Source organism: Oncorhynchus nerka, linkage group LG8 (genome assembly GCF_034236695.1).
Source record: "Oncorhynchus nerka isolate Pitt River linkage group LG8, Oner_Uvic_2.0, whole genome shotgun sequence".
NCBI lineage: Eukaryota > Metazoa > Chordata > Actinopteri > Salmoniformes > Salmonidae > Oncorhynchus > Oncorhynchus nerka.
Window position 1 is genome coordinate 26,593,459 of NC_088403.1, and position 19,085 is coordinate 26,612,543.

A 19,085-nucleotide genomic window follows, 5' to 3' on the forward strand; every position below is an offset into this window, starting at 1 on the left:
TCCCTGTCCTCAGGTCATCAGGATTAAAATCTTACATCTAACCACCTGATTATTCATGTAGTTTTATACATGTAGTTTTAAATGTCCTCTTGTCAGGTCTATCTGTGCACACCATGGCAATAAATCATATTTTACAATGCAAATATTTTGACAACTCAGTGTTTGTCACTGAACAATGTATTGCCACTTGACATCCCAAGTGTGGTCTTTTTCCCAATCTGTGAATCTGCACTTTGCTCTCCCCTTGAATTGACATGTGTCCCAGTATCTGTTGACAACAGCACCCTTTCCATGGAAAATATGTATGCCCTTGAATAGGACAATCCTCTTTTTTTCCAATAAAGGGCAGTGTTTTGAAAGACCACTGCCTAATTGTCCCAGGGCTTAAAGAGGGTTGATTTCACCAGCACTGATCCAATCACTAAACAGGAGATCAGTGCTGACCCAATCATAAAGCAGGACATCAGCAGCACAGCTCCAGTTAGCTCAGACAGTGTCAGCGCATCACATAAACAAGGACGTATCTAGAGAGGGCAGTGCGTGGGCACAAACAGGCAAAGATGACACCTTATAATGCCACCAAAGTGGGTCATAACATGCAAGCACATTCAAAGACGTCCCAGGGTGTATGAGGACATTACATTCACCTATTTAAACCTCACATGGGCAGATAGTGACTACATTCATATACAGTTTTCACCCAATGCAATATGTTATGCATAACACTATTACCAGTGTTAAGTGGATGAGCCCAGCAGGGAATATAAAAGGTTTCAAGATGCCTCGATAACTATGATCAAGACCAACATCCTATCCACCCCAAAGCCTACTGCCTCCAAAGGTCCTCCCTGCCCCTGGCTTAGCTACAGCTCCAGCAGATTGGGTGCATTGTCATAACCTTTAATTCAGTGTCTCTCTCTTCAGTTCAGAACATTGGGGCATTATCATCCAATATGCTGAATGGCACAAAACAGGAGCACAATGCACCATACACATTTTCACTCCCTGCTGTGTATTGTGTCGTGGTAACGAGTAACCATATAATAGTAAACAATGATGCACCCCTGATTAAAGACAAAGCTGCTTGAGCTGACCTTGTCAAATCAGGGAAATCAAAATCAAACTCCTCTGGTTCTAAGAAACTTACAGAAACCTCGCTATCAATCTGTGTTTTCCGATGAAAAGCTCATCTAATTTGGTAACCATCTTCTCAGGTGATTATAAGTCCCACTTCCATGAATTATGGCAAATATGACTGTTATCATTACTACTGGGGTATGGCTATAATGATGGCCTGTTCTTGTCTGATTATCCCCCAATGCAGTAGTAGACTGACCTTCCTTTCCTTCTCCTGCACACTCCAATATGCAGCATTCAGGGTTGTACCTCTGCCAGCTCTCTCTCTCTCTCTCTCTCTCTCTCTCTCTCTCTCTCTCTCTCTCTCATTCTCTGCCTCTCTTATTCTCCCTTTCTGTCTGTCTGCCCTTCTCTCTCTCTCTCTCTCTCTCTCTCTCTCTCTCTCTCTCTCACCCTGTCTCTCTCTCTCTCCCTCGCTCTCCTCTCTCTCTCTAACTTTCTCTGTCTCTCTCTCTGTCTCTTCCGCCCCCTTGAACCCATTGACCAGGAAAAGGCTTGTTTTCACTCACAGGGATTCTGGACAGGGAAGAGGTGCTGACAGCGTCCTCTGTCTGGACTGACCTGCCAAACAGCCAGGCCAGAGGTAAAGACAATGGTCCAGCATACAGATGAGTATATGAGAAAGATAAGCATTTTAAGTTCACATGAGGACACACAGGGGGCTGAGAGAGCAGTTAGACTCTGTGCTCTCAACCCTGTTTCATTCTTCTCCTTCATAGCATTGATCTTAATTGGGGTGAACCATTCCCTCTTGATTAGTTTGAGATGGCTCTTGTGAGTTAGGCTGTTATTTTCTGATCAGTGATTTCAACCCAAAAATATTCATATGAACTAGGCAAACTAAGCTATTAATTGTGTGAGAGAGGGGGTAAGTTCGCCCCCCCCCCCAGTATTTAATCTACTCAGTGATGTGGAGTGGGTTTCATTGAAAAAGAGGGGTGTGGTGCTGATGTGTGTGCATGTGTTATCAAAAACATATTTCGGTGCCATACCATGTCTGTTCATATGGAAGAAATAAAGGTGCGTCATGGAGCAGCAGAGCGAGAGGGGTGCTTGTTTTGATACTTGCCGTTGCCGCAGCAACATGTAGGGGTCACAAATGTTTCGGTGAAGTGGGCAGGAAATTCCATGGCGCCTGTTGATGATCAAATCCCAATTTAAATACTGTTCTATGATAGTTTAACTATCCGTGTCAGATTGATGAACATGCTGGATTCCAGTAAGAGAACGTTTGCAGAAATAGCCTTGTGTGCTCAGAAGTAGGGTTGCCAAATTCCACGAACTTTCAATAAATTCCCTGGTTTTCTGAAAATTCTGGTCGGAGGATTCCTGGAGTCAGGAGGGAATAAGCAGGAAGTCCGTAATCCTCCAACCAGGATTTCTGAAGAACCAAGGAATTTATTGAAAGTTCCTGGAATTATAAAACCCTACTCAGAAGACATTCAGAAATCTTGTTATCAAAGCAAATATTACCCAGCTACCAGGGTATCAGGTCAAGTAGTGACTACAGTCATCTATGGGAATTGTGATACAGGAGAAAGCTATTCCTCAACTTGCAGGATTGCAGTTCTATTATTAAGAGCCATGTATTTATTATCCATGTTTAATAATGCTGTCATTATTACGGCACATAGGAAAGTTCCTCAGTGTCAACGTGCTTACAGACACAGGATTCTGTCAAAACAGTGAACACTCTGCAAATCCTGGGTGACGCAATCATACCAATACAATTCAGGTATGCACAAGTTGCCAGTAGTTCAGCGAGTGCTCTTGATGTAGGAAAAACCCTGAGAAACATAGCTTTTTAATTACTGTAAGCTGTCTATGCCCCACCACACTACACTCTCAGAGGACCCCTCTAAGTAAGAAACCTGTTCATTCTGTAAGTATCCCTATAGAGAAGTACTCCCTCCTGCAGAAAGCCCTGTCAGCAATGTGTTGAACGTGTTTGTGTGAAACATGTATGGGAAGCTCTCAATCAAATATATTTATAAAGCCCTTCTTTACATCAGCTGATATCTCAAAGTGCTGTACAGAAACCCAGCCTAAACCCCAAACAGCAAGCAATGCAGATGTAGAAGCACGGTGGCTAGGAAAAACTCCCTAGAAAGGCAGAAACCTAGAGAGGAACCAGGCTCTGAGGGGTGGCCAGTCCTCTTCTGGCTGTGCCGGGTGGAGATTATAACAGTACATGGCCAAGATGTTCAAACGTTCATAGATGACCAGCAAGGTCAAATAATAATAATCACAGTGGTTGTAGAGGATGCAACAGGTCAGTGCCTCAGGAGTAAATGTCAATTGGCTTTTCATAGCCGAGCATTCAGAGTTAGAGACAGCAGGTGCGGTAGAGAGAGAGAGTCGAAAACAGCAGGCCCGGGACAAGGTAGCCAGGTCCGGTGAACAGGTCAGGGTTCCATAGCCGCAGGCAGAACAGTTGAAACTGGAGCAGCAGCATGACCAGGTGGACTGGGGACAGCAAGGAGTCATCAGGCCAGGTAGTCCTGAGGCATGGTCCCAGGGCTCAGGTCCTCTGGGAGGGGGGAGAGGGAGTGAGAGAGAATTAGAGGGAGCATACTTAAATTCACACCGGACACCGGATAAGACAGGAGAAATACTCCAGACATAACAGACTGACCCTAGCCACCCCAACACATAAACTATTGCAGCATAAATACTGGAGGCTGAGACAGGAGGGGTCGGGAGACACTGTGGCCCTGCCCGACAATACCCCCGGACAGGGCCAACCAGGCAGGATATAACCCTACCCACTTTGTCAAAGTACAGCCCCCACACCACAAGAGGGATATCTTCAAACCACCAACTTACTACCCTGAGACAAGGCTGAGTATAGCCCACGAAGATCTCCCCCACGGCACAAACCCGAGGGGGGCGCCGAACCCGGACAGGAAGATCACGTCAGTGACTCAACCCACTCAAGTGACGCACCCTTCCTAGGGACAGGATGGAACAGCACCCGTAAGCCAGTGACTCAGTCCCCATAATAGGGTTAGAGGCAGAGAATCCTGGTGGAGAGAGGGGAAGCCGGCCAGGCAGAGACAGTAAGGGCGGTTCGTTGCTCCAGAGCCTTTCCGTTCACCTTCACACTCCTGGGCCAGACTACACTCAGTCATAGGACCTACTGAAGAGATGAGTCTTCAATAAAGACTTAAAGGTTGAGACCGAGTCTGCGTCTCTCACATGGATAGGCAGACCATTCCATAAAAATTGAGCTCTATAGGAGAAAGCCCTGCCTCCAGCTGTATGCTTAGAAATTCTAGGGACAATAAGGAGGCCTGCGTCTTGAGACCATAGTGTACGTGTAGGTATGTACGGCAGGACCAAATCTGAGAGATAGGTAGGAGCAAGCCCATGTAATGCTTGGTAGATTAGCAGTAAAACCTTGAAATCAGCCCTAGCCTATACAGGAAGCCAGTGTAAAGACACTAGCATTGGAGTAATATCACATTTTTTGGTTCTAGTCAAGATTCTAGCAGCCATGTTTAGCACTAACTGAAGTTTATTTTGTGCTTTATCTGGGTAGCCGGAAAGTTGAGCACTGCAGAAGTCTAATCTAGAAGTGACAAAAGCATGGATGAACATTTCTGCATAATTTTTGGACAGAACATTTCTGATTTTTGTAATGTTACGAAGATGGAATAAAGCTGTCCTTGAAATAGTATTGATATGTTCATAAAAAGAAAGATCAGGATCCAGAGTAACGCTGAGGTCCTTCACAGTTTTATTTGAGACGACTGTACAACCATCAAGAATAATTGTCAGATCCAACAGAATATCTCTTTGTTTCTTGGGACCTAGAACTAGCATCTCGGTTTTGTCCATGTTTAAAAGTAAAACATTTGCCGCCATCCACTTCCTTTTATGTCTGAAACACAGGCTTCCAGGGAGGGCAATTTTGGGGCTTGTTTCATCGAAATGTACAGCTGTGTATTGTCCACATAGCAGTGAAGGTTAACATTATATTTCTGAATTACATCACCAAGAGTTAAAATATATAGTGAAAACTATAGTAGTCCTAAAACGGAACCTTGAGGAACACCGAAACATACAGTTGATGTGTCAGAGGACAAACCATCCACAGAGACAAACAGATGTCTTTCCAACGGATAAGATCTAAACCAGGCCAGAACTTGTCCGTGTAGACCAATTTGGGTTTCCAATCTCTCCAAAAGACTGTAATGATCAATGGTGTCAAAAACAGCACTAAGGTCTATGAGCACGAGGACAGATGCAGAGCCTTGGTCTAACGCCATTAAAAGGTAATTTACCCCCTTCATGAGTGCAGTCTCAGTGCTATGATGGGGTCTAAAACCAGACTGAAGCGTTTTGTATACATTGTTTGTCTTCAGGGAGGCAGTCAGTTGCTGCGCAACAGCTTTTTCTAACATTTTTGAGAGGAATGGGAGATTCGATGTAGGCACATAGTTTTTATATTTTCTGGGTCAAGAATTGGCTTTTTCAAGAGAGGCTTTATTACTGACACTTTTAGTAAGTTTGGTACACATCCGGTGGATAGGGAGCCGTTTATTATGTTCAACATAGGAGGGCCAAGCACAGGAAGCTCTGACAGAGCAGTTCACTCCTCACGATATGATAGAGTGGCTTGGGGGTAAGGGGGTAACCATCCACTGCTCACTCCCTGGCGGAGGGTAGGGGAGGGGAGGGGAGTGGGTGCGGTACTCCTCTGCCCGCTGCCTGGCTCAGAGTATGTCCAGGGAAGAGGCTCTGCCAGGCCTCAATTATGGGGGAGTCATCCAGGACACACTGAAGCAATTACAGTCCCATATAAATCAATATGCTGCTGGTTTAAAAAGTGATCTGCTCCCAACACTCTCTGGATAGGGTCTGACTCAGGAGGTCAGCTTAATTTTTTTGTTGAGTTCTTCATAAATCAAATCAAATCAAATGTATTTATAAAGCCCTTCTTACATCAGCTGATATCTCATAGTGCTGTACAGAAACTCAGCCTAAAACCACAAACAGCAAGCAATGCAGGTGTAGAAGCATCATAACAATTTTGTTTGATACTGGGCAGAGACTCTTCCTGCCTGTTGAACTAGGTTGAATTGGCATGGACTGGGCTTTCAGACTTGTTTACGATCAGGTGGGCAGTACTAGGCATGGGCTATGGCTTCAGTGTGCTCTTAGGTCAGGTTAGAGGGTTTCATTTCTGGCTGACATCAAGTTTAAGGGGCTCTTAATTCAGACAAGTCCATTCAAATCAAACGGTTGGAATCGAGTTCAGATTGAGGTCAAGTTGGAAAGCATTTTTGGTTTCCAGTGTTTTGTTTTTCATTGGTTCTGCTGCTCTCCTATGTAGTAATAGTTCACAACTAATCAGGCATGATCCAAGGCGAACTAACATTGTGGGTTGTCTCCAAAAGACTATAGCATCTGAATCATCATCAAAATGAAGTTGTCAAATAATTTGTGTTGACGGCTTTATCCATTAACTCATCATCTCTGCAAACCATATTACGATAACTAAGTCATCCTTGCCTGGATCAACATAATTGGGGCTTGTTTTGAGACGCGCACATTTACATTTACATTTACATTTAAGTCATTTAGCAGACGCTCTTATCCAGAGCGACTTACAAATTGGTGCGTTCACCTTAAGACATCCAGTGGAACAGCCACTTTACAATAGTGCATCTAAATCTTTTAAGGGGGGTGAGAAGGATTACTTTATCCTATCCTAGGTATTCCTGAAAGAGGTGGGGTTTCAGGTGTCTCCGGAAGGTGGTGATTGACTCCGCTGTCCTGGCGTCGTGAGGGAGTTTGTTCCACCATTGGGGGGCCAGAGCAGCGAACAGTTTTGACTGGGCTGCGCGGGAACTGTACTTCCTCAGTGGTAGGGAGGCGAGCAGGCCAGAGGTGGATGAACGCAGTGCCCTTGTTTGGGTGTAGGGCCTGATCAGAGCCTGGAGGTACTGAGGTGCCGTTCCCCTCACAGCTCCGTAGGCAAGCACCATGGTCTTGTAGCGGATGCGAGCTTCAACTGGAAGCCAGTGGAGAGAGCGGAGGAGCAGGGTGACGTGAGAGAACTTGGGAAGGTTGAACACCAGACGGGCTGCGGCGTTCTGGATGAGTTGTAGGGGTTTAATGGCACAGGCAGGGAGCCCAGCCAACAGCGAGTTGCAGTAATCCAGACGGGAGATGACAAGTGCCTGGATTAGGACCTGCGCTGCTTCCTGTGTGAGGCAGGGTCGTACTCTGCGGATGTTGTAGAGCATGAACCTACAAGAACGGGCCACCGCCTTGATGTTAGTTGAGAACGACAGGGTGTTGTCCAGGATCACGCCAAGGTTCTTAGCGCTCTGGGAGGAGGACACAATGGAGTTGTCAACCGTGATGGCGAGATCATGGAACGGGCAGTCCTTCCCCGGGAGGAAGAGCAGCTCCGTCTTGCCGAGGTTCAGCTTGAGGTGGTGATCCGTCATCCACACTGATATGTCTGCCAGACATGCAGAGATGCGATTCGCCACCTGGTCATCAGAAGGGGGAAAGGAGAAGATTAATTGTGTGTCGTCTGCATAGCAATGATAGGAGAGACCATGTGAGGTTATGACAGAGCCAAGTGACTTGGTGTATAGCGAGAATAGGAGAGGGCCTAGAACAGAGCCCTGGGGGACGCCAGTGGTGAGAGCACGTGGTGAGGAGACAGATTCTCGCCACGCCACCTGGTAGGAGCGACCTGTCAGGTAGGACGCAATCCAAGCGTGGGCCGCGCCGGAGATGCCCAACTCGGAGAGGGTGGAGAGGAGGATCTGATGGTTCACAGTATCGAAGGCAGCCGATAGGTCTAGAAGGATGAGAGCAGAGGAGAGAGAGTTAGCTTTAGCAGTGCGGAGGGCCTCCGTGATACAGAGAAGAGCAGTCTCAGTTGAATGACTAGTCTTGAAACCTGACTGATTTGGATCAAGAAGGTCATTCTGAGAGAGATAGCGGGAGAGCCATATAACCATTATACTGTACCCCCTCCTTGTGGTGCATTGAACACACTACATTTGTGGCAATGAACTGTTAACCCTCCAGTTCAGGTGATGGAGGTATGCACCTTCAACCTTGGGTTCATTTTGATTTCCAATAAAGAAGAAGAAAAACTAAGCACCTCATTGGCTGATATACCCGGAAGAGCAGCATAATAATGACGTCCGTTTTGGATCATTGTGAAGTCACATGAAGCGTATTACAATTCCCATCTCTCTTTTGCAGATTGTCAGTAAAATATTACTATTAAACAAAGTAATCGCGAGTTAATCGATAGTTTGCCGAAACGATAAAAACATGGACGAGGACGGTTTACCGATTGTGGGATCGGGAATAGATCTGACCAAGGTGAGTGTTTTCCGTAGCCGAAGACATCTTGGTGGCTACTGTAGCTAAATTAGCCATGATAGCTTTAGCTTGTTTTGTTAACAAGCTGAATGACTCCCAGCCAAATAATGTAATAAAGTAAATGTTGTATCTGAGTGTGTGTAGTAAATGTGTTTGAACTCCCCATCTCTGTAAGTAAATAAACATTGCCGTTTTTCCATGATACTGAATGATATGGTCACAGGTCCCAGCCATACAACAGAGGAGAGTCGTTGCCTATCTCAACCAGTTCATTGTGCACACTGTTCGGTTCCTCAATCGTTTTTCGACAGTTTGCGAAGAGAAACTTGCATGCATATCTCTTCGGATACAGCAGATTGAAACTACCCTCAGCATTTTGGAAGCAAAGGTATGTGTTTTGTATACAATACGATGGGACTTTACTATGCCTTTGTTGTTGTATTGTTATGTGCTTTGCTGCTCTGGGCATACCAATATGATAATGGCAGTACGTGCTGATTTTGTTCTATGTAGCTATCCTCTATTCCTGGTTTGGAGGATGTCAGGGTGGAGGGTGTTGGTCAGTGGCCAGCTACGGAGGTCAACGGTCCAGTCCTGGTCCCAAGTCAACCAGAGACCCCTATAGCTGTGGCTGTGCCATTGCAACCTCCTGAGGTACCCCCCTCCACACACACACACACCCGTACAGTGCCTTCAGGAAGTATTCATACATCTTGACTTATTTCACATTTCGTGTTACAGCTTGAATTCCAAATGGATTAAATTAAATACAAATTCTCATGCACCTACACACAATACTCCATAATGACAAAGTGAAAACATGTTTTTAGAAATGTTTGATAATTTATTGGAAATTTAATACAGAAATATCTCATTTTTGTAATTATTCTCCCCCTTTTGCTATGACACTCCAAATTGAGCTCTGGTGCAGCCAATCCTTGAGATGGCAGTAACTTGATTGGAGTCCACCTGTGGCCAATTGAATTGTTTGGACATGATTTAGAAACACACCTGTCTATGTAAGGGCCAACATTTGACAGTGCATGTCAGAGCAGGAACTGTACCATGAAGTCCATAGATCTCCAAGATATAATTGTGATGAGTCATATATCTGGGGAAGGGTATGAAACTGTTTCTAGAGTGTCGAATGTTTTCAACAGTACAGTGGTCTCCATAATTGGGAAATTGAAAAAATATGGAACTACCAAGACTCTGCCTAGAGCTGGTCGTCCGACCAAACGGGCAAGGAGGACCTTGGCCAGGGAGGTCACAAGAACCAAATGACAACTCTGATAGAACTACATAGTTCCTTGGTTGAGATGGGAGAACTTGTCAGAAGGGCAAGTCTCTACAGCACTTCACCAATATGGCCAGACGGAAGCCACTCCTGAGAAAAAGGCACATGACAGCACACCTTGAGTTTGCAAAAAGGCACCTGAAAAACTGCAGTCATAAGATTATGTGATCTGACACAATTTTTTTTACTATTTGGCCTAAATGCAAAGCGCTATGTTTGGAGTGAACCAGGCACAGCTCATCACCTGTCTAACACCATCCCTACTGTGAAGAATGGTGGACGACCTGCAAACGGCCTTAGACTGGGGCAACGATTTACGTTCCAACAGGTCAATGACCCTAAGCATACAGTCCAAGTACTTGAGTGGCCCAGCCAAAGACGAGACTTGAATACCATTACATCTGTGGAAAGACGTGAAGATTGCTGTTCACCGCCACTCCCCATCTAACTTAACAGAGCTTGAGAAAATGGAACGGCATCAAACACCTGGAAACCATGTTTGATGTATTTGATACCATTCCACTGATTTCGCTCCAGCCGTTACCACGAGCATGTCCTCCCCAGTTAAGGTGCCACCAGCCTCCTGGGATTTCAACATATCCATGTTGATGGAACAATAACTTAGAAAGACTTGGTATATTTGTGCATGATGGAAATACTGAATTGCAGTATTGACTCTCCTTGTAGGCCTCTCCAAACATACCAGACCCAAGAGCAGCAGGAGACAGTAGGATGACTGTGGCCAAGGACCCACGCTATGCCAGATATCTCAAGATGGTGCAAGTGGTGGGTCTCTCTACATTTTCACATTTCTACAGAATATGACATCTGTTCAATGAAATCCGTAATTTAGAAAACTATTCAAAAACAGGGTGTTCCAGTTATGGCGATAAAGAATAAAATGGTCCAGGAAGGTTTGGATCCCAACCTGCTTGAGTGAGTGTCCTTACATTACGTCTTAGTAATATCTGTATTCTCATACCTCGTAATCCAATACGTTTTGTTTTATACCCCACATCTTAATCTTTCTGATGTCATAAAATAGTGGTTCTACATGTATTCGAAGTAACAATGGCGATTCCTACATGTTTCTGTTTGCAGCACACCCGATGCACCTGTGCCTGATGCCGTCAAGAAGAACACACTAGATCAAGATGATGACGGTGACGATGGCAGTGAGTCATCTTTCAGCGATTGATCTGCTGTCTAAGCCATGAAGCTGCCTATAGGGAACTTCCTTTCCCTGTCACCTGTGCTCCAGGCCTTTTCCATTGTGCTGCTGCAGGGGCACAGAAGGACTAGATGCCAGTGTGTGCTTGACAGGCAGAACTACAGTGCTACCAGACAAGTCCCACTTCTGTGGATGATCTCCAGGGATGCATGGGACTTACAAAAGCAGGCAGATTAAGTATCTGAAATGCATTGTAGATTGAGTGAATGTAAACGAGACGGTTGATAATGTCTGTATCCAGGTCAGCCACTGATCGTGTGGATGTTATATTTTTGTTTCCATTTCTTCTCCTGAAACATTTGATTGGACATGGTGTTTCTTTATGTCGTTTAGCAGTAAAACAGATGGAATGACAACCATGGAAAGTATCAACCAGATAATCGATTAGTAATTGATCATTCTTTTCTTTAGACTGCACTGGGCAAACATGCCTCTGCCCCTTTGTCAATATCATGTGAACATTCCAATGAAAGAGATTGTGGGGCAGCAGGTAGCCTAGCGGTTGGGTCAGTAAGCGGAATGTTGCTGGTTGGAGTCCCCAAGTCGATTAGGTGAAAAATCTTTTTGCCTTTGAGCAAGGCACTTATTGCCCCTGTAAGTCGCTCTGGATAAGTTTCTGCTAAAAGACAAAAATGTAATTGTGCTTTAGTCATATTTGTTTTATTTTGACAGTGATGTCTGCATGTTACAACATATCATCCTCTCACAAGTGTATCTCATGTCCATAATAATGTTTGTGAGAACATTTGATGGGTACTATTTTACACTACAACTGCTGTATGAAGGATGTCCTACAGAAATGTTGAGGACTGTTCTCTGGCCGATTCGTCACTTTTAATTGAGACATTAAGCTGTGAAATGTAACTGTTCACTGCAGGAACAATGTGAAGACCAAATTAAGGAAATTGCACTTTTGGGGAAATGTATCATGTAAAAAAAACACCACTAGTTGTGAGCGATGTGTCAATTACAATGGTACCGTGTAGACTAAATTAACAGTAGTACCTAATGGGAATTCACCTCAATCTTCTAAAATGATGCATCTCAATCCCAGATTTAACCATGTTAACAAGCCTTCCAGGCCCTTGGATCCCACTGTTGTGAAGGCATTATGCCTTGGCCTTTAAGTCCAATAGTTTTATACTACATCCCTTTTTATCCAAATGCTCAGAGATCCAAATCATCTTCACATTGTTTGTAGTCGTCTCTGGACAGAACACTGCAGTGTTTTGATCCTGACAGGATACAGCAAGACCCGGAGCCCAGAAGACTGTATCCCGGAGAGGGTCTCATGGGGGAGACATTTTCTTTTTGAATTATTATATAAATAAACATCCTTGAAACCGAGCTAATCCTACTCTGTCCGTGTCTGATCTGTGAAACCGCTAAGCCGACCACTCTGAGGCGCCCGTTAACTTGCTTTGTATCACATTCCAACGATAGAACTGGGGGAGGGGCAAAAAGGAAATTTCAGAATGTGGGGGATACATGTGATACAGTGAAGGTTGCGCCACTGGCCTATACTATAGTCGTGATGATTATGTATGTAGCAGTGCCAGTAGCCTATGGGGCGGCAGGGTAGCCTAGTGGTTAGAGCATTGGACTTGTAACCGGAAGGTTGCAAGTTCAAACCCCTGAGCTGACAAGGTACAAATCTGTCATTCTGCCCCTGAACAGGCAGTTAACCCACTGTTCCTAGGCTGTCATTGAAAATAAGAATTTGTTCTTAACTGACTTGCCTGGTTAAATAAAGGTAAAATAAAAAAATGTGCCGGTCTGCATTTTTACATTGAATTCATCGATTTCACAAATAGCCTATCGCAAACATTGTCGAATTGAAGTATACCATACAAAGTTACATGTGCATTAGGTTATATAGCAAAAGGCGGATACTAACTGATGTGTAGGCTATAGGTATATTATTGAGTTCCTATAGTACATAAATGCTAACCAGAGAGTTAGATGACCTTTTCAAATATAAATAATTCACAATCTGATACGGATACAGTCAAGTGTCTTCCTCCGTTAATGAAAGACTGTAGCGTGGGCTCGAGTCTGGAATCATGACAAACTTCTTTTAAATAACTGCCATAGACTCATCTGTAGGATGATAAGGAGAGTGCAAACTACAATCATGAATTATTAATTATGATTATTAATCTTCCTTTTCAAGCTGTTGGCTGTAGGCTATGTCCATTCTCAACACACTAACCCAGTAAATGTAATGCTACATTTCAAAGGCGGACAAGAACTTGAGTGAGATTAGAGCCCTTGCCACAAATCTACACAGAGAGCAATTTGACCAGTCAGTCAAACACCTGTGATGTAGTTTCTTTGATTATCAGTAAGCGCTGTTGTACTTCTGTTAAGGACACTTCCATGAACACGTCCAACTACATCAACGATTTGAATTGGCTGATAGGGAATTTCCGACAGGAAACTATCACAGCCACCTGGTGAGGTTAGCATAGTACAAACTTACTGCAAACTTACTGTATGTAATGGGAACAGCTAATATGTAGACGTTGATCACTTGCCACTATGTCAAATAGTTTAATTGGCTGATGCTTAAACTCAACCTTGAACTTCAACTTTTTCTAATGTTCACAAGTATGGCCTGTAGTGTTTATGCAGTTTAGCCTGAAAAATAAATAACACATTTTGGCTAAAGATATGTGGCCGCCTTATTCAAACACTGTGTTTGTAACATAGAAATACGTCACACATACAGCAGCCCTGTATGTATTCTGAGTTACTTTATTACAAAGGTATACCATAGATATGCCTCAATACCATGAGAAAGAGGTTTTCTTGAGCAAAATACCTAACTAGAAAAATATTTACATAGTAGTATCAAACGATTAACATTGGAGTAGGTAAGAGTACATACAGCCTCTATCCATAAACTGGTGATGGGTGAAATTAAGTTTCTATATTAACTTGATCTTGTGATTTTCTTGCGCAATTACTGACCTTTGTACCACCAGAGGATGAACACTGGGTTAACGCTTTCATTAACCCAGGATGTCACAGGATGTGTGTGTTTTGTGGATAACCGCTAAGACGGAGGCTATGTTGCAATGGATACAGTATATTAAAAAAAGACCATTCAGATAATCTCATATACATTTGCTTTATAAAAGTAAAAAAATACATTTGATTTTGTAAATATTCCGATTAAAAGGTTCAAATCAATGCTTCATCAGGAATAGTCCACAAACTGTGTTCTCAGCTTCAGAGTAAACTTCTGTAAGAAACAGGACAAAGAGAAATAAAAACACTCAAACAAAGGAGAAGAAAAGGAGAATCATTCCCACCACAATGACAAGAGCGGTGACTGAAAACTCACTTTAAAGTCGTGGATGTAGGTGAAGAAGAAGAAGATGAAGCTGAAGGCCACGATCCACTCACTCACAGCACTCACCAGATGGAACACATAGTCCTATAATGACAGGGAGAGTCAGATAGAGACTGATATATGCACGTATAGATTCTCTGGCCTATGAAGCCTATATGGATCCAGAATATCATCCATCTTTGTTGTTTAAGTAAGTGGTCTTCTTGGTAAAGATGTGCTCATACTGTACCTCGTCTTCTGTTTTTCTATGCAGTGTGGTTTGTGTCACGAAGACAGCACAGACAACAGCTGGATGGAAAATGAAGGAGATATTTTCTTTGATAAAACAATGATCATTCATGATTAAAATCAATCAGGGTTACTATTGTTTTCAAGGATACTGGGGAAAACTGCCAGGAAGGCGATGGTTGCAATTCCTGTGCGCACACGACACAAGGCCAATGAACACCCATAGGGGAAGGACTTATAGGATATGATGGACTGGAGGATGGTGTACAGAACACCAGACACAAAGAAGAGTAATGCACCTGCATCATGAACTGTCGTAATCGTTGTCTCCTGGGGAAAAATAACATGCCAGAGAGATCATGTATAGAATATCACACTGTCACTTCATGGTAAAAAAAAACCCTCCATATTCTCACTAAAGGGGTGACAACCCACTGGGCAAAAACTAGTTTAATCAATGTTGTTTCCATATAATTTTAAATAATGAAATTGAATGTGATGATATTGAATAAACATGGAAAACTGATTGGATTTCACCCAACTTTTGTCTTAAATCCAATTACATCCTACTTGGCACACACTGGTTGAATAAAAGTTGAATAGGCAAATTGAATGGACTTCTGTGCCCAATGGGATGGTGACATTTTTTGTTGAATTCAAGTCAGTTGACAACTCAGCCAAATGTGAATCAAAACTAGTTGTTGAACTGACGTTTGTGCACCGTGGCAACCTACCTGGAAAGTAGCGACAAAACACATCCCCAAACAAGAAAGCATTCCAATCCACAAAGCAGCCTGGTTCAGTACTGGGGGCACACCACCCGCCTTCTCATTGAGCTTCTCCACAAACTTGTATCTGGCATACATGGTGGCCATACCTGTAGAGGAATTGTCATGGCATATGGAGTGGACGTTTTCATTAGCACTTTTCCCATTTAGACAGTATACGCTCACAGTAGACTATTGTAGGTATATGTAAAAACCTGCTGCAATATGTATTTATTTGCACCTTAAAAAATAGGTAAAAAAGAAAGACAAACATAGTGAAGTGAAACCTAATAATAGAATATCATACCATTTATCCCCGTCTGACCATGCATTTCTGCTTTCATTTTCAAAAAAATGGGAAGTGTGAATAAAGCTCTTGGCATTGTCTCTGACCTGGAAAAACCCATTGGAGTTTCTCACAGGGATTGTTCACCCAAATGACAAAAGAACACATTGGTTTCCTTACCTTGTCAGCAGTCTATGGACAAGGTATGACAGCAAATCATGCTTTGGTTTAGTTCCTCTAGCACCGTTTCCACATGCTAATGTTTTAGCATTTGTGGCACAAATCCCATTTAAATCATGGGACCAATATTAGTATTTTTCAGGGTGTCATGTCCAAATCATCCAGAAGTATCTAAAACTAAGTGTGAAGCTCAACAAATTCACTTATAGATGATTTGAACATGATACATGAAAAAATGCTAATATCGTCCCATGACATTAGCATGTGGAAACAGTGCCAAGGAAACTAAACCAAAGCATGGATTGCTGTCATACATGGTTCATAGACTGCTTACAGGGTAAGGCAACCAAATATGTAATTTGGGTGAACTATCCCGATACACTAAGACAAAAAGCCCTTTCGTGGTTTTAGTGTCTTTCTGTGCTCACCTGCAAATGCAGTGATGACCGTCATCAAGCCAAAGACACAGCTCTCTGGGGGTTCAGCCCCAGTGTCACTAAAGAAAGAATAGTTCAAGTTTAATGTGTGTATTAATGCCATGTCTGGAGGTCCTTTTAAATAATTTGGATTTAATTGAAACAATACATTATATAAAAATATCATTATACATATTGAATTATAACTGAACAGAAAGTGATATCATTTGTTATTAAATTAAATTAAAAAAATTAATCAAAGCAAAATCATACCATTGGCATAATATATTAACCAAATAGACAATTGCATTTCAATTGTGAAACCATACCATTTGATGACAAACAAATAATTCGGGTATATCTACAGAAAATATTACTGAATAGAAGGCTTTGATCGTTTGAATAGAGCGCTAATTAGTAAAACCATTATTCATTATCTATGCCTAGTAATGTTTAGTTTGCATATGTGTTAAATGTCTATCTGCTCAATAAACAAAGCTGTTTAAATGTCAAGTGAGGACACACACCGGACATTAAGGGGTTCACAGGCCCCCACGCTGTAGACTACACAGCTGTGAACTGGGAACCAGCCAAATACAGCATTCAACTTGTGGTGGGGAAAACGAAACTGATTTATTTTTGTTGCAAAATTGCGATATGATTTCCGTTAATATCGCCGGTTTTGATGAGTGGAAATAAAGAAACATTATTTCCAATACCCCCACTGATTTAAATAATAATAAGTAAACGCTATTATTACGGCAAGTTCGTGGAAAATAAAAATGCTCAGGCTGCTGATAAATATTCATAATCTTACCTTATATAGGGGAAGATAACATCCACATCATGCTCGAACAATGCAATTAGGTAGGAAACAATAAACGTGCTTGATGACCAGATGACCAAAAAAGTTGGTAAAAAGCATATTCCCTCCAAGAACCAAAACATTTTGTCAGCAATAAGGAAAAGTTACCACGCAGACAGACCGACCTTTGTGCAAGTTATAAAGAATAAATACGATGCAGAATACTGACAGGTAAAATCCCTCTGTCAATATTTCTCAGAGTTTAGATTTGAAGTAATATTAGAATTTGTCTAATCGGCCACCTAAAAAGTGACATCTCTTACTGTAAACTATACTGTAAACTGGTATTTTGCAATCACGTGGTCTAGACAGTATTTTACTTCAGTCAAGTTGAGTGTGGGCTGACGTCGGTACCTCTTCCGATCATTTCCGCATGTAACAGAAAATAAGACGCACAGCTTTACATAAAATGGCTACACACACACGAACACCATTTTTTTTGTCATCCTCTTCTGAACCAAAATGTCTTTCTTTCTTTGTTTGTTTGTTTGTTTGTTTGTTTGTTTGTTTGTTTGTTTGTTTCTTTCTTTCTTTCTTTCTTTCTTTCTTTCTTTCTTTCTTTCTTTCTTTCTTTCTTTCTTTCTTTCTTTCTTTCAACTTCATTGTTCATTATTCATTCTAATCTGAGTGGGTAGGCCTGCAGAGGGATGCATCCATTCTACACTGAGTATACAACACATTAAGGACACCTGCTCTTTCCATGACACAGACTGACCAGGTGAATCCAGGTGAAAGCTATGATCCCTTACTGATGTCACTTGTTAAATCCACTCCAATCAGTGTATATGAAGGGGAGGAGACAGGTTAAAGAAGGATGTTTTAGCATTCAGACAATTGATGCATCAATTGTGTTTGGGTGCCATTCAGAGGGTGAATGGGCAAGACAAAAGATTGTGCTTTTGAGCTGGGTACAGTAGTAGGTGCCAGGCACACCGGTTTGAGTCAAGAACTGCAACACTGCTGGGTGTTTCACGCTCAACAGTGTTCTGTGTGTATCAAGAATGGTCCACCACCCAAAGGACATCCAGACAACTTGACACAACTGTGGGAAGCAATCGAGTCAAAATGGGCCAGCAGCACTCTGCGGAATGCTTTCATCACCTTGTCAAATCAAATCAAATTGTATTGGTTGCATACACATATGCAGCAGATGTTATTATGGGTGTAGCAAAATGCTTGTGTTCCTTGCTCCAACAGTGTAGTAATATCTAACTATACACAACAATACAAACACATCTACAAGTAAAAGATTGGAATTAAGAAATATAGAAATATTTGGATGAGCAATATCGGAGTCCGGAGTATAGACATTATGGACAGTATGTGGAGAGAATATGTAGAATATGTCGATAGAATAGTACATGTACAGCACTAGTTGAATAGGATGGCCTTGACTAGAATACAGTATATACAGTACATATGAAATGTGTAAAACAGTATGTAAACATGATTAAAGTGAGCAGTATTCCATGTCTATGTACATAGAGCAGCAACGTCTAAGGTGTAGGGCTGAGTAACTGGGTGGTAGCCTGCTAGTGACAGTGACTAAGTTCAGGGCAGGGTACTGGGTGGGGGCCGGCTCGTGATGGCTATTTAACAGTCTGATGGCTTTGAGATAGAAGCTGTTTTTCATTCTCTCGGTCCCAGCTTTGATGCACCTGTACTGAACTCGCTGGATGATAGCGGGGCGAACAGGCCGTGGCTCGGGTGGCTGAGGTCCTTGATGGTCTTCTTGGCCTTCCTGTTACACCGCGTGCTGTAGATGTCCTGAAGGTCAGGCAGTGTACTCCCGGTGATGCGTCGGGCTGACCGCACCACCCTCTGGAGAGCCCTGTGGTTGCGGGCGGTGCAGATTGTCAGTGATGTGTACCCCGAGGAACTTGAAGCTTTTCACCTTCTCCAATGCGGTCCCATCGATGTGGATGGGGGCGTGCTCCTTCTGCTGTCTGCTGAAGTCCACG

General features: G+C 42.9%; 2 protein-coding genes across 2 annotated transcripts; one reads left to right on the forward strand and one right to left on the reverse strand.

The window, feature by feature from the left end:
* The first annotated feature begins 8,293 nt into the window (after positions 1-8,293).
* On the forward strand, positions 8,294-12,371 carry washc3 (WASH complex subunit 3). The gene is made up of 6 exons (XM_029665862.2): positions 8,294-8,496; positions 8,720-8,884; positions 9,010-9,150; positions 10,481-10,579; positions 10,665-10,729; positions 10,895-12,371. The coding sequence occupies exons 1-6, from the start codon at positions 8,446-8,448 to the stop codon at positions 10,989-10,991; spliced, it is 618 nt and encodes a 205-aa protein (XP_029521722.1). The 5' UTR covers positions 8,294-8,445; the 3' UTR covers positions 10,992-12,371.
* A 1,772-nt stretch (positions 12,372-14,143) lies between these two features.
* Positions 14,144-17,473, reverse strand: dram1 (DNA-damage regulated autophagy modulator 1). Its single transcript, XM_029665863.2, has 7 exons — positions 17,077-17,473; positions 16,272-16,339; positions 15,345-15,487; positions 14,763-14,940; positions 14,612-14,670; positions 14,374-14,466; positions 14,144-14,271 (listed from the first exon to the last, which is right to left on the reverse strand). The coding sequence occupies exons 1-7, from the start codon at positions 17,205-17,207 to the stop codon at positions 14,227-14,229; spliced, it is 717 nt and encodes a 238-aa protein (XP_029521723.1). The 5' UTR covers positions 17,208-17,473; the 3' UTR covers positions 14,144-14,226.
* Positions 17,474-19,085: the final 1,612 nt, after the last annotated feature.

Bases quoted from the DNA above. Each gene is read 5' to 3' on its own strand.
- washc3 (XM_029665862.2), top strand. From the start codon at position 8,446: ATGGACGAGGACGGTTTACCGATTGTGGGATCGGGAATAGATCTGACC. The intron at 8,885-9,009 runs GTATGTGTTTTG...TGTTCTATGTAG, and splicing joins TCAGCATTTTGGAAGCAAAG to CTATCCTCTATTCCTGGTTT. The intron at 10,580-10,664 runs GTGGGTCTCTCT...ATTCAAAAACAG, and splicing joins ATCTCAAGATGGTGCAAGTG to GGTGTTCCAGTTATGGCGAT.
- dram1 (XM_029665863.2), bottom strand. From the start codon at position 17,207: ATGTTTTGGTTCTTGGAGGGAATATGCTTTTTACCAACTTTTTTGGTC. The intron at 15,488-16,271 runs GTGAGCACAGAA...ATTCCTCTACAG, and splicing joins GGTCATCACTGCATTTGCAG to GTATGGCCACCATGTATGCC. The intron at 14,671-14,762 runs GTATCCTTGAAA...TTTTCCATCCAG, and splicing joins CTTCCTGGCAGTTTTCCCCA to CTGTTGTCTGTGCTGTCTTC.